Source organism: Phacochoerus africanus, chromosome 5, assembly GCF_016906955.1.
Source record: "Phacochoerus africanus isolate WHEZ1 chromosome 5, ROS_Pafr_v1, whole genome shotgun sequence".
Taxonomy (NCBI): Eukaryota; Metazoa; Chordata; class Mammalia; order Artiodactyla; family Suidae; genus Phacochoerus; species Phacochoerus africanus.
This window is the reverse complement of record NC_062548.1, coordinates 111,575,349-111,590,816: the sequence shown is the minus strand read 5'-3', so window position 1 is coordinate 111,590,816 and position 15,468 is coordinate 111,575,349. Positions and strand designations below refer to the sequence as shown.

Below are 15,468 nucleotides of genomic sequence, written 5' to 3'. Positions count from 1 at the left end.
TTAAGAATCTGGTGTTGTCACTGTTGTGGCTCAGATTCAGCCCCTGGTCTAGGAACTTCTGCATGCTGCTGGCACCTACAAAAAAAAAATTTTTTTTTTTAATTTTACTAAAACGTAGACTGTGAAGGCAGTCTGTAGTTAGGAAGAGATTCCAAAAATTGCTATCACTGGGGTATTTTCATATATTCAAAGGAAGCTACAAAATAGGAGCTAATACAAAATTGCTGTTTTATCATTTGATCATTTAACCTTCTTAACAAGATGAAGTTGATCAAATGATCAGGGATTTTATAACTTCTTTATAAAATAAAGTGTTGGATCATAGTTGCGTTAAGTAGAAAAGTAAGAAGACAATCTATCAATCATAGGTACATAGGGAAAATTTTCCTAATGTCAAAACAGTTCATCCAACTTTTTGAGTTTCATAATGGTTAAGTCAGATTCTTATATGAGTCGCCATTTATTTCATCATCTCTAATAGCATGTCACATTCAAAAAAATGAAAGAAAATAATAATTCAGAGGGTAATAACTATCTATGGAAAGTCCTTTGTATTCATTCTTAAGATACTGGTAAGGGAGTTCCCGTCGTGGCGCAGTGGTTGGCGAATCCAACTAGGAACCATGAGGTTGCGGGTTTGATCCCTGCCCTTGCTCAGTGGGTTAAGGATCCGGCGTTGCCGTGAGCTGTGGTGTAGGTTGCAGACATGGCTCGGATCCCGCGTTGCTGTGGCTCTGGCATAGGCCGGTGGCTACAGCTCCGATTCGACCCCTAGCCTGGGAACCTCCATATGCCGCAGGAGCAGCTCAAAAGAAATAGCAAAAAGACAAAAAAAAAAAATTAGCGAAATTGATTAAAAAAAAAAAGTACTGGTAAAACGTAATTGTTATTCCTAACTAAATGGAAATAACAAGATTAGTAGTTCCTTTGTGGCATAGCAGGTTAAGGATTGGGCATTGTCATTTTAGTAGCTTGAGTCGCTGCTGTGGCATGGGTTCAGTCCCAGGCCCAGAACTTTCACATGCCGTAGGTATGGTCCAACGGAAATACCAACAGAAATCTCTGTCACTTAAATTTGTTCCTTTGTACTCCCATTTGTAGAATAAGTAGAAGTCTAATGTAGTGCTTTAGGATGAGTCCTGAGCTTGAATTCCGTATTTCCCCTTACAGGTTGTACTAGTAGCCTCGCTAATAAGACTGTTTCCTTATTTCGAAAAGAGTATTCTTGTTATGCACGTTGTGAGGACTGAAATAGATGTAGGTGGCAAGCAGATTGAACTATGCCTAAAATGAAGCAAATGTTCTTGGTAATGGCTTTTAACTGCCTCTGACTATAGTGCTATTGTAGTATGTAATATTTTCTATAGATTGGGATTTAAGTATCCTAGCCTGAAGAGAGTAATGAGTCCCTTTCATTGATAAAATCCACAAGAATTGAAGGTCAGACTTTCCCTCATAACATTTCTGCCAACTGCATTTACATTGCCTTTGTAATAGTGATAATACAATCTTGTGTAATTGTCACCTAAGATATTTCTTGCTTCCCTCCTAATGATTTCAAAAAGCATCGTGTCTCAACGTAAAATTTTCTTACAGATACACCAAGTATCACTGCTAAACTAATTAGTGAACAAAAAGATGACAAAGAAAAGAAAAATCATGAAGAGAAGGAAAAAGTTAAGGCAGAAAACGGATTTCAGGACAATTATAGTGTTGTTGTTGCTTCAGGTATGTTTTTTTGTAATCGTGATTTTGACTGGGTTTCTGTAAAATATAACCATTTATATTATAGGATCTTAATGTAATAAAAAGTATTAATGAAAAAGTTGATGTAATGATGTCTTAATATTAGATACACAACTATTGCACCAGAAATCCATTATTCTTTACAACCAGAATTATTAAACTTATTTTATACTTAGTGTATTTAATCAGATATTAAACGTGTAAATAGTTTAGACATTCCATTTTACCTTAACCGTTTACAGAAATTATACTTTAGAAGTCCTATAAGTGTTAAGGAATTTTTCTGTAACCTTCCTGTTTTTATTTTGTTTGTTTTTTTCTTAAAAAGCAAAATGAAAAAGTATTCTCTAGTTTTCACTTAGGATGTTGTGCTCATTACATAAAATTAGAAAACATAAGTTATCAAAAGAAAATGGGTTGAAAAAGGAGCTTTTACTATTAGATGCTGGAAGAAGAAAAAAACAGCTAAGTGATAATTGTGGAGGATATTTTAACACAATTTTTATTTCAGAAGGGAAGGCTCAGCATAAATTATCTTACTCTTCGAATAGGAGACCTCTGTTGGTTTAATATATCTTTTCTCAGAAATAAATTAATAAAACAAGACTTCCTGTACATATTTGTACAAAACTACTTTCTAGTAAATAGATGGTCATCTATATGTATCTCAGAGAATATAGAAGTTAATAATATTTATCTTCATGGAAAATAGTTATAAATGCAGCCAAAATTATTTCTGGAGTATAATGAATGATAAATGGAGTCAAAATATTGGATTTTAAAGAAGAAACATTTCTATCTTTTGGCATTAATAGGAATATGGCGCTTTAGTAACATATTTTAGAAATACACTTTTACTTCAATGGTGTGTTGGCCGTATATAATCTTAATGATTTTTGGTTTTTCTTCAAGGGCTGAAATCCCAGTCTAAACGTGCTGTGTCAGCTACACCACCTCGCCCGCCATCCAGGAGGGGGAGAACAATGCCCGATAAAATAGGAGGTGCTTCCTCAGGAGCAGAGGCTGCCAACAAAATAATTACTGTCCCTGTCTTTCACCTATTCCACAAACTCTTGGCTGGTAATGTCCACAGTGATAAAAGAGCTAAGAAATTTTAGTAATCTTACAGTTGTATAAATCAGATGTGTAATCACCAGAATCATGTTTAATCACATGCTACTGATGAGATAATTTCCTGAGGCTTTGTTCATATAGTTCTGTCCAAGAGAAGTGAGAACAAGAAAGGGAGTAACCTATTTCAGACCCTTTTAAAACACCATAATGTTACATTTTTGCACTTTACTAGCTGCCTAAAATTTTTTATGAATGTGTTGTAAGTGATCAGTAAAATTAACATTTTAGTGTGTTCATAACAAGTTACATAGGATGCAGTGTGAGGCAAATTTTAAAGAACTAGTTCTTGCAGTGGAAATCTTAGATGTACCACTGATAGGGAAGCTTCCTCTCTGTCTAAAATATATTCTTTGACAAGTATAGTTTCCATTAGTCAAGGCATTTTATTTTATTTCCATTTTTGTGCTGTATCATAATCAAATTGCCACCTAACTTAGAATGGATTTACCTTCTTGGCTTTACATAGCTGATTCATAGGGGAGGTCAGTAAATTATGGTGGGTGGACTGGATGCTTCTTTTCATAAAAAAAAGTTTTATAGGAATATAGTTGTGCCCATTCATTTATGTATTGTCTATAACTGTTTCCATGCTACAGTAGAGTTAGTAGTTGTAGCATAGACCATATGGCTTCCATAGCTTAACATATTTATTGTCTGACCTTTTATTTAAAAGATTGACCAGTCCAAGGTTTATGGGAATGTCTCTTTTTTCTATTTACCATGACTCAGTTGGTGGGTTAGCAACTAATTAACACTTTATATTGACATCATTGTTCACACAAGGCAGAAATGGTTTGAGGTTTGTAAACTTTCTATGAACTTTTTAAACTGAAGTTGATGTCAGAATCAAACTCTTACTTATAGTTTGGTAAAAGCATTAAGTAGTTGAATAAATTCAATCAAGTTAAGTGTCTCCTTCTTGGATTCCAATTTTAACTTTATATCATTTTTAGGCCAGCCATTGCCTGCTGAAATGACGCTTGCCCAGCTTTTAACTCTCCTATATGACCGAAAACTTCCTCAAGGTTACCGCTCAATAGATCTAACTGTTAAGTTGGGATCTAGAGTTATCACAGACCCAAGTCTTTCAAAAACAGATTCTTTTAAAAGACTACACCCTGAAAAAGGTATGTGTGTGATATTTCCTTAAAATTATAATCTGGGGAGTTCCCTTGTGGTACAGTAGGTTAAGAATCAGGTGTTATCACTGCTGCAGCTCTGGTCACTGCTATTGTGCAGGTTTGATCCCTGGCCCAAGAACTGTATGTCTCTGGGTGTGGCCAAAAAGGAAAAGCAGAGAAGTAAAATTAAAGTCTGTGATCTAATCAGGCAAGGATTTCTACAACTGATAATTAAATTTACATTTTTATTACATCGATAGTAAGATACATTTTTTCCTTTATGACTGAGTTATTTCTAAATAAAATTGCCATGATTTCCATTGGAAATTAATCTTAATTACTTGTGTAGGGTCACTTATTTTATAGGACCATATGCTTTAATTTATAATATTTCTGCCTGAGCCGTGTGAATTGTTCATAATTTTATAATTAAAGTGAGAGGGCCAATTTAGAATTTCTAGTTTCCTTATAGTTTATATCAAGTGATATTTCATGCTCATAAATATTTTTTCCCTAATCAAAAGTGGGATCATACATTTTCTTACCTTTTTATTTTTATATATTCAATTAAATATTTCTAAATGTGCCTTTTTCTTTTTTTTTCATTTTATGGGTGCACTTGTGGCATGTGGAAGTTCCTAGGTTAGGGGTTGAATTGGAGCTGCAATTGCCGGCCTACGCTATAGCCATGGCAGCACCGGATCCAAACTGCATCTGCAACCTGTGACACAGTTTGCCTCAATGCCAGATTCTTAACCCACAGAATGAGGCCAGGGATTGAACCCACACCGTCATGAGACAACATTGGGTCCTTTACCCACTGAGCCACAGTGAGAACTCCCTAAATGTGTGTGGTTTTTTTGTTTTTTAGGGCTGCACCCATGGCGTATGGAAGTTCCCAGGCTAGGGTTTGAATCACAGCTGCACCTGCTGGCCACAGCCACAGCAACACGGAATCCAAGCTGCGTTTGCAATTTATACTGCAGCTCATGGCAACACCAGATCTTTAACCCACTGAGCGAGGCCAGGGGTCAAACTGGCATCATCATGGATACCAATCAGGTTTGTTACTGCTGAGCCACAACAGGAACTCCATGCCTTTTTTTTTTTTGTCTCTTTGTCTTTTTGTCTTTCCGTCTTTTTGCCTTTTTCTAGGGCCACTCCTGCGGGCACATGGAGGTTCCCAGGCTAGGGGTCCAATCAGAGCTGTAGCCACCAGCCTACACCAGAGCCACAGCAATGCCAGATCTGAGCCATGTCTGCGACTTACACCACAGCTCACGGCAACGCTGGATCCTTAACCCACTGAGCGAGGCCAGGGAGTAAACCGGCAACCTCATGGTTCCTAGTCAGATTCATTAACCACTGCGCCATGACGGGAACTCCTCCACACATTTCTTTTTTAATTGCCTGTTTTTCATACGGATATAACAAAATTGATCTGTTTCCCAATTGTTGAAGCATTCTCTTTCCAAGTTTTCACTACCATAAATGGTATCTAAGCAATAATTTTATTACTGTGAATATACATCTTATTTATCTTCAGTTTTTCTCATGATTGAAGTTCAGTATTTAGTTGTTAGCATTTTGTGTTCTTGTTTTGTTTTGTTTTAGGACCACACCTGCAGTATATTGATGTTCCCTGGCTAGGAGTTAAATCTGAGCTGCAGCTGCTGGTCACAGCCACAGTAACACAGGATCCAAGCCTCATCTACGACCTACATTTCAGCTGGCAGCAATGCCAGATCCTTAACCCACTGAGCAAGGCCAGGAATTGAACCCATATCCTCACAGAGACTTTGTTGGGTTCCTAACACACTGAACCACAACAGGAACTCCGCATTTTGTGCTCTTTACTAAATATTAATATGTCTATCTCCTTTGCCCAAAATTTCAGTAGGATTAATTGTCTTTTTAATGTTCATAGGATCTGGTTATCTGTGGAAATAACTTTTGGTTTTCCTCTGTGAGTGATTCAAAATTAAACCAATATGGTTTAATTTTCAGTTTTCAGTGAATCTTTGTCTTGTTCAATTTTCCCTAGTTGGATACTTTAGAGCACAGCATGTACATACATTAATATTTTCTGGAGTCTCTGATGTCTTCTTTGCTGTAAAGGACAATGCTTCCTAGTCTTCATTATGCTTATACATCACCTTCAAGACATTATGAAAGTACTTATTCCCATTCAATAGGTCTAGAGTAGAACCTGAGATTCTACATTTCAAAAGCTCTCAGGCTGATGCTGATGCTTATTGGTCCATGGACCATGCTCTGTGTAGCACAACTATAGGGAGCAACATCAGAAGTCATTTAAACATTTTTGTAGCATCTAGCCTTAAAAGACCTATATCTGAATAACTTTATTATGCTCTTTTGTTGAGTGGAAAGATGACAACAATACCTGCTTTGTGAATGAAAATGTTTTATTTAAAGAGACTCTTCTTAGCTATTATTTGCAATTATTCTTCTAGATCATGGAGAATTACTTGGTAGTTGTCCTGATGATGAGGCTCTTACTCCAAGTGATGAATGTATGGATGGAATACTGGATGAATCTTTACTTGAGACCTGTCCCATTCAGTCACCATTACAAGTTTTTGCAGGAATGGGTGGATTGGCTCTTATTGCAGAACGACTACCCATGCTGTATCCAGAAGTAATTCAACAGGTAAGACAAGGTTCCTAATTGATTATATCATTCCATGACAGACCTTCCTTCCCTTTTTTTGTGTGTTTAACTTAAACTTTGGAAATATTCTCATTTAAAGTCTTTGAAGGGAGTTCCCATTGTGGCACAGTGGAAACGGATCTCTCTAGGAACCATGAGGTTGCCAGTTTGATCACTGGCCTCGCTCAATGGCATAAGGATTCAGTGTGGCCATGAGCTGTGGTGTAGGTCGCAGATGCGGCTCGGATCTTGCGTTGCTGTGGCTGTGGTGTAGGCCGGCAGCAGCGGCTCTGATTAGACCCCCCAGCCTGAGGGTGCGGCCCTGTAAAGACAGAAGACAAAATAATAATAATAATAATAAAGTCTTTGAATACTGTATCAATCTTTCAAAGCTCAGCCTATACAGAGCTTTGTGAGAATAGTTGCTACTTAAGAAATACTGAAGACCAAGCGCATTTGCCAAGGTCATAACACTGTAGCATTTATCCTGATTTTATGGTCATCACACTGTAACATTTTTTTGTTTCTGCACTTCTTAAGGGGTAATATTAATTATGGATATTACTGGAAATGGGAGAGTAAAGTAGTCATGTATACTCCTACCCAAATATATTATGTCTTTTTGCTTAACTTTTATTCCTTTTTAGGTGCTGTTTCCATTTTAAGTAGTTTTTAAAACATTAACTTCTTCACCTGTCCATTAATATTACTGTTATTGAGATGTATACTTTCAGGGTTATTAATGAAAGTGGAATGTGATACACAGAGAGTTGTAAATACTAAGCTCTTTATTTTTGTGGAATTGGGTATGAGAATTATTCTAATTTTATGCACTCTGTGCGTGTGTGTGTGTGTGTGTGTGTGTGTGTGTGTCTGCCTGCATTAATTCTCTGGGGCTGCCAAAACAAAATACCACAAACTGGGTGGCTTACATTGGAAATTTATTTTCATACAGTTCAAGAGACTCTAAGTCTGAAATCAAGGTGTCACCAGAGCCACGCACACTGTGAAGGCTCTGGAGAAGAATCCTTCCTTGCCTCTTCTTAGCTTCTGGTAATTGCTGGCAGTTAATGGTATTCATTGGACTATAGCTGCATCACTCCAGTTTCTGCCTACATCTTCACTTGGGGCCTTCTTCTTGTATCTGTGTGTCTCTGTATTGCCCTCTCCTTATGAGAGCCCTGTTCATTGGATTTAGGATGGATTTAGAGTCTACCCTAATTCGGTAGGGCCTCATTTGAATTGATTATGTTTGCCAATAAGACCACATTGCCAATAATACCCCACAGGCATTAGAACTTGAGTATATCTTTGGGGGAGATTTATTTCAATCCACGATAATACCTAGCTACTCAGTAAATGGTTATTACTTACCTGCTATTCAAAGAGCTAATACTTTAAGGTGATACAACCATGATGTAAGGTGATTGCCACAGGACAATATAAGGAATATTTTATTTCTATATGGAAAATGTAATAACATGCAAAGGTTTGAAATGGAAAAGACTCTGACATTCTCAAGATTATTACTGCTCAATGAAAATGATTGTCCTAATTCAGGATTCACTATGGTGTATTATATTGATTGGAAATCAAGAATTGCTAAAATAGGGAGTTCCTGTTGTGGCTCAGCCGGTTATGAACCTGACTAGTATCCATGAGGATGCGGGTTTGCTCTCTGGCCTTGCTCAGTGGGTTCAGAATTTGGCATTGCCATGAGCTGTGGCATAGGTCGCAGTCATGGCTTAGATCCCACATTGATTTTGTCTATATATATAGTCACATATATGCATGTGTCTGTACATGTTTTTCCTAGATTTGCTTGTTTGTTTACAGGGCATGGATTCAGACCTCCCCCAGCAATATTTGCATACCTGTATCCCATATCTTCTTTTTAAGATTCTGTTTCAAACAAAGAAATGGGTGCCCCTTGGAAGAATTCTAGGATTGGGGCAGAGAAGGTACAAGATGAGCCTAGATATAGGAGCCTTCTTTAAGGGGGCTTCACTGACCAAATCTGATTCTACTTGGGCATCAGATAAATGATAGTAACAGACTGTAACCTATAGAATAAAATTAATAAATGAATGAATAAATAGATGGAAATAAAGGGAACATCTTTGCTTTCTGTTCAGTGCCAACTAATAAATGTAGAAGGAATGATAAAATTTGAAAATCACCATTTGGCAACCACTGTAATTAGTATTATTACAGGCGAGCATTATAAAAATGCTGATTCTAATGGATCACAGTTTAGTAAGAAACAAGATAATTACAAAGAATCAGCCTACTTAACTGATTACAGAGGAGAAAATAGTAACTTGAAAAGTGGAGATACTTGGCAGAGACCATCATACTAATGGTATAATGTAACTCACTTTTAAAAAGTGTCCCTTTATTGATTTCTATATTCTTATATTTTAAAGAGATCATTTGAATTCAAGTCTTTATTTTGAAACTGATGTTGAAACATACAGATAATGAAACAAATTTTTTTTTTTCTTTAGGTGAGTACACCAGTTGTAACATCTACCACTCAGGAAAAGCCAAAGGATAGTGATCAGTTTGAATGGGTGACTATTGAACAATCAGGAGAATTAGTTTATGAAGCACCGGAAACCATTGCAGCTGAACCTCCACCTATCAAGTCTGCTGTACAGACCATGTCTCCCATACCTGCCCATTCTTTGGCTGCTTTTGGATTATTTCTTCGTCTTCCGGGCTATGCTGAAGTGCTTCTGAAAGAGAGAAAACATGCCCAGTGCCTTCTTCGCTTGGTATTGGGAGTGACAGATGATGGAGAAGGAAGTAAGTGTTTAGTGTTATTAATGAAATTTAACATAGGTAGGTTGTGTAAAAGTTATTCAGATCATTGCCTTTTATTCTTCATTTGTTTCTTTCATAGTTTAGCCTCTAGAAGACTTGTTATTGGCAACTTATTTCCAATGATAGGTATTATAAATCCTAAAGAATCTTATTTTCACTTCTTTATTCATTCAGAAGTTATTTGTGCTTACAGAGATAGTGGGCATTATTGGAGGTATTTAAAGATGAAGCAGGTGTTTAGACCTGACCTTCAAGTATCTAATGTGCTCCAGTAATAGCAACGAGGAATATATATACACATATAGACTGAACAAGTTATAAAAGCCTTGAGAAAAGTACAGTCTTATGGGCGCTTGCAAGTATGAAATTATTTCCTTACTACCTAGCACTGTGAGTAAAGTAGCATTGTAGGTTTTACTGAGACCTTGAAGAATATAGTCAGTATATGTTGCAAATGAGTTATTTCAGAAAGCAGGAATGATTTGAGCAATGTTTATATGCTCATATAGTCAGTATAGGTTGAGAATGAGTTGTTTCAGAAATAGGAATGATGTGAGCAGTGTTTATATACTTATATGAGAGCAGATAATTTGCATAAAGCAGCACTGAGAGATCATGTTATTTATTTAACTGTCTATCTATTTATCTATCTATGTGTCTATCCTTTTAGGGCCCCACCCATGACATGTGGAAGTTGGAGCTGCAGCTGCTGGCCTTTGCCATAGCCACAGCAATGCCAGACCCTAGCTGCATCTGTGACCTACACCACTTCACAGCAACACTGGATCTTTAACCTACTGAGTCAGGGCAGGATCGAACCCATGTCCTCCTGGACACTAGTTGGGTTACCACTGAGCCATGACGGGAACTCCTGAGAGATCATTTTAAAAGGTGTTATTGATAATATATCATGGAAGAGCTTCTCAAAATCTTCAAATTTTATTCTGAATAGCAATGAAGATTTATTAAAATATGTTAAGTAGGGAATGTAATGAATTCTTTTAAGAATTCTTCAGTGAGGTGTTCCATTGTGACTCAGTGGGTTATGAACCCAGTTAATATTCATTAGGATGCAGGTTTGAACCCTGGCCTCGCTTAGTGGGTTAAGAATCTAGCATTGCTGTGAGCTGTGGTATAGATTGCAGACGCAGCTCGGGTCCCACAATGCTGTTGCTGTGACTGTAGCCGGCAGCTGCAGTTCTGATTCAACCCCTAGCCTGGGAACTTCCATGTGCTTCTGGTGCAGCCCTAAAAAAGCACCCCCCTCCCCAAAGAATCCTTCAGTGAATCTGGTAGCAATATTTATGTTAAAGAAAACAGAATGAGGAAAATGACATAACAATATATTATAAAATAACAATTTATAATTTAATCATAATATAAAGCTATGGTGATTGTTTTCGTTGGGCTGGCAGTGATTTTAATAGAAAGAAACAAAGAAACCATAGGGTAGCCCAGCAAGTATATTTTCATTTGATTTATCTCTAATTCTTCAGTTAGTAACCATTACATTTGAGAACTAATGTTTTTATGTTATTTTAAAATCATATGGTTTTCAAACTAAAATAAAATCTATGGTTTTGATTAGAGATATTTTTCATGTGCCACTTAGAAAGAATACACTGGTGGAGTTCCCGTCGTGGTGCAGTGGAAATGAATCCGACTAAGAACCATGAGGTTGCGGGTTCAGTCCCTGGACTTGCCTGGTGGATTAAGGATCCGGCGTTGCCGTGAGCTGTGGTGTAGGTCTCAGACACAGCTCAGATCTGGTGTTGCTGTGGCTGTGACGTAGGCCAGTAGCTGTAGCTCTGATTAGACCCCTAGCCTGGGAACCTCCACATGCCGTGGGAGGGGCACTAGGAAAGGCAAAAAGACCAAAAAAAAAAAAAAAAAGGAAGAATACACTGGTACATTCTATACATCAAAGTATATTTATTCCAGTAAAATTATATGAATTTATTTGTGCGTCCTGTAACCCTGAAGTATTGAGTATTCAAGGTATATATTTTTTCTTTTGTATTTTCATAATGATGGAATTCTTCAGAAATAGACATAATTTTAAGTGATTTTATAATTATATTAAATTACAGTGTCTGTCTACTAAATAAGTCCTGGTTGTTTGGTTTCATATATAAATTGTTTATACTTATTTTAGAAGATCAGGAATTTCTTACTGCTTCATCTGATTTTTTTATATAAAGGGATAAGAACCATGGGTATTTTAGGACTCTATTACAAGAAAGTAGGTGTAACCCTAAACAGAAAAAAAAGAAGAATTGTCTTTAGGCCAATTCATACTATTTCTAGTGATATATAATGAATATTTATTAAAGAGTGTAATTCTGATATCCCTTTTTGCAGTAGTTAGGTCGTCCACAATTCATGTAAGAGTGGTTTTTTGTTTGTTTTGTTGTTTACATTTAACACTCCTCTCTAGCTAGAACGTAGTGAAAAACTTTATTGCCAACAAAACAAAATAGTTTCACTTTTTTTTGCTTTTTTAGGGCCGTACCTGTGGCATATGGAAGTTAGTAGGCTAGGGGTCAAATCGGAGCTACACCTGCCGTCCTACACTGTAGGCACAGCAACGTGGAATCCGAGCCACGTCTGCAACCTACACCACAGCTCACGGCAACACCAGATCCCCGACCCACTGAGCAAGGCCAGGGATCAAACCCTCATCTTCATGGATACTAGTTGGATTCATTTCCGCTGTACCACAATGGAACTCCTAGTTTCTCTCTGATTGATGGTTGAAACTATTTCCAGGCAAGCAGTTACTTTCATGCTATTTTAAGAAACTTTTGATGCTTCTTTTATTTTTTATTTTATTTTTTTTGTCTTTTTGCCATTTCTTGGGCCGCTCCCACGGCATATGGAGGTTCCAAAGCTAGGAGTCGAATCGGAGCTGCAGCCACCGGCCTACGCCAGAGCCACAGCAGAGCTGTGTCTGCGACCTACACCACAGCTCACGGCAACACCGGATCTTTTAACCCACTGAGCAAGGCCAGGGATTGAACCTGCAACCTCATGGTTCTTAGTCGGATTCGTTAACCACTGAGCCATGATGGGAACTCCAATGTTTCTTTTTAGAAAAGTTGCTGGTTTTTAGTTTAAATTCTAGGTCATAATATTGACATAATCCGTTAACTAGTACCATATGAATATATTTCAACTTTCTTCTGGAGTTCATATATATGATGTCTTCTTAGCTTTTCTAGACACTTTATTATTAAATATTAAGATATTTCTATTCCATGTGTGATACTATTTTGTCATTGTTTTCCAATAAATATAAGGATGTAATTTTACATTATGTTTTCATTATAGACTTGTGACCTTTTGTGTTGTTCCTTACTGCGTTTTAAAATATTTTTTTAATGTTGAATTCTCTTCTCCTCTTAATCTAGGTCACATCCTACAGTCTCCATCAGCGAATGTGCTCCCAACCCTTCCTTTCCATGTCCTTCGTAGTTTGTTTAGCACTACACCTCTAACAACTGACGATGGTGTGCTTCTCCGGAGGATGGCACTGGAAATTGGAGCACTACACCTCATTCTGGTCTGTCTCTCTGCCTTGAGCCACCATGCCCCTCGAGTTCCAAACTCTAGCCTCAATCAAACAGAGGTAAGCTCAGTTTTCATTCTTTAATTATGAAAAACTAAGTTCAATTCATGGAGTCCAGACATAGTTTTTTCTGAGCTAATTAGTATTTCAGAGACTGTGTTTCTTTGTTCTGTCCCTAAACAAAGCATATATGAAAGAGAAACAATGAATTAGTTATTCTTTTCTCTGTTAAGCTCTTTAATAAAGCCTTAAGTTAGCCCATCTACTTGTAAAACAAAAAAGATTTTATAACTTAATAAACTTTTCCTTTTACTATATACCAGAATATGCTGAATTTATTCTCTAATCCCTTTTCCTTTCTTTTCTTGAATTTCAGACAATCATACTATTGAATGAAAGGTTTTAGCCAGTACAGTAAGACAAGAATAAAAAGCGGTGGGGGATGAAGAAAATAAAACTAATTATTTCAAATGAGTAATTTCTGTATAACAGCAACACATAAAATTAGCAGTGTTTTTTGTTGTTTTTGTTTGTTTGTGTTCCTTTTCTGGCCACTCCCGCAGGTATAGAAGTTCCCAGGCCAGGGATTGAATCCATGGTTGATTTTCTTTTTTGACCTCGGTGAGGGGGGAACGGGTGGCTGCACCTACGGCATATGGAGGTTCCCAGGCTAGGGGTCGAATTGGAGCTATAGCTGCTGGCCTACAGCACAGCCACAGCAATGCAGGGTCCAAGCCTCGTCTGCAGCCTACCCTGCAGCTTACAGCAGCACCAGATCCTTAACCCACTGAGCAAGGCCAGGGATCGAACCCGCATCTTCATAGATCCCAGTCAGGTTCGTTTCACTGAGCCACAAAAGGAACTGCAATGCTGGATCTTCTTAACCCACTGCACCGGGCCAGGGATCAAACTGATTTCTCCACAGAGACAAGCCAGATCATTAACCCATTGTGCCATAGTGGGAACTGTCAAAATGAGTTTTTTTAAGATGTCTCTTAGGTCATATGCAAGACTTCTCTTCATAAAATATACAAATATTTTTTAATAGACTCTTATTAATTAGATTTTCATGAACTGAAGTCTGTGTAAATGTTTCTCTCTCATGGAGTAGAAGATACTTAGTATTTCTTCCCAAATTGATCCTCAAGTTTGATGGAATTCCAGCTTTATTTTGGAGGAAGTTGATAAGCCATTTGTAAAATTTATTCAGAAACTCGAAAAGTCAAGGACAGCCAAGGCAATTTCAAGTAAGAACAGCATATCATATATATTGAAACCTACTCTTAAGCTGTGGTATTTGTACAAGGATAGATAGAAGCCCAGCAAACAATAGGGACTCATGTTCAGATATACGTGGTCCTTTGGTTCTATGATAAAAATGACTCTGCAACAAAAGGGAATAAGTATGGTTTTATCAATAAATAGTGGTAGGGTCAGTTAAATATCCATATGGAACAAAAATGAATCTTTAGACTCGACTGTAGTCTGATGCAAAAGTTAATTCTAACTAGATGGTCAATCTAAATGTGTGTAATATGTACAAAATATGACAATATTCTTTTACCCAAAAAAGTAGATACCTTTTTGATTTCAGTGTAGACAAAGAATTTTTAGACAGGATGTAAAAGAAACATTAACCCATAAGGGGGGAAATGGCAAAAAGCAACTACATTAAGCAGTTTTTTTTTCCATTAGCTACACTATTTAAGAAAGTGAAAAGGGAAGCCACAGAACAGAGACTATATTTGTGTATATCTGATTTTAAAAATTATATCCAGAATATTTCGGGAGCTTCAGAAATTCCAAAAGGAAAAGGACAATGAAATAGAAAAATACTAGATAAGAGATCAAAATGGGCCATTCACCAAAGGCTGTCTAAATATTCAATAAATGCTCAAAGGTGATATGTTGCTTTAATTATCAGAAAAGTACAAATGAAAACTTTTAATACATTAAGAGTACACATCCTATCAATATGTATATGCTTTCAAAAATAGTAGTACTAAATATTGTCCCATCATCATTCATAATAATGTAAAGGCAATAGAATGGATAAAATAAATAATGTGAAAGCAGTAGAATGGGTAAATAAGTGTAGTCTACTCTGCAATAGGATACCATAAGGTAATAGAAGTAAATAGCTACAGTTAACTACATATAATAGGACCAATAAATTTTATAAGCATAGCTAAAATGCCAGGCACAAAGGAATACATGTATCATGATTCCATTTTTATAATGTTCAAAAATTAAACTAAACTATAGTGACTAGGGTTTCACATTTAGCTGGCAAAATTATATTTAAAAAAAGGAAGTAATGAGTATAAAGTCAGGTTATCCATTAGCTTTGTAGAAGAATGAGGGTATGATGGAACAAGGGCAATTTCTTGTGTGCAGTGATT

At 36.9% G+C, this 15,468-nt stretch overlaps 1 protein-coding gene across 12 annotated transcripts in view; it reads left to right on the top strand.

The window, feature by feature from the left end:
- The window catches only part of BIRC6 (baculoviral IAP repeat containing 6), a 250,519-nt gene that overhangs the window by 172,026 nt on the left and 63,025 nt on the right, over positions 1 to 15,468 (top strand). For all 12 annotated transcript variants that reach the window (XR_007135165.1, XM_047782321.1, XM_047782326.1 and 9 more), the window contains 6 exons: positions 1,597 to 1,728; positions 2,659 to 2,826; positions 3,834 to 4,007; positions 6,476 to 6,672; positions 9,180 to 9,480; positions 12,909 to 13,126. Coding sequence is in view for 11 of the 12 variants with exons in the window: in XM_047782321.1 (XP_047638277.1) it covers positions 1,597 to 1,728; positions 2,659 to 2,826; positions 3,834 to 4,007; positions 6,476 to 6,672; positions 9,180 to 9,480; positions 12,909 to 13,126 (1,190 nt within the window). In the remaining variant the exon portion in view is untranslated. The remainder of the gene's footprint in view (positions 1 to 1,596; positions 1,729 to 2,658; positions 2,827 to 3,833; positions 4,008 to 6,475; positions 6,673 to 9,179; positions 9,481 to 12,908; positions 13,127 to 15,468) is intronic.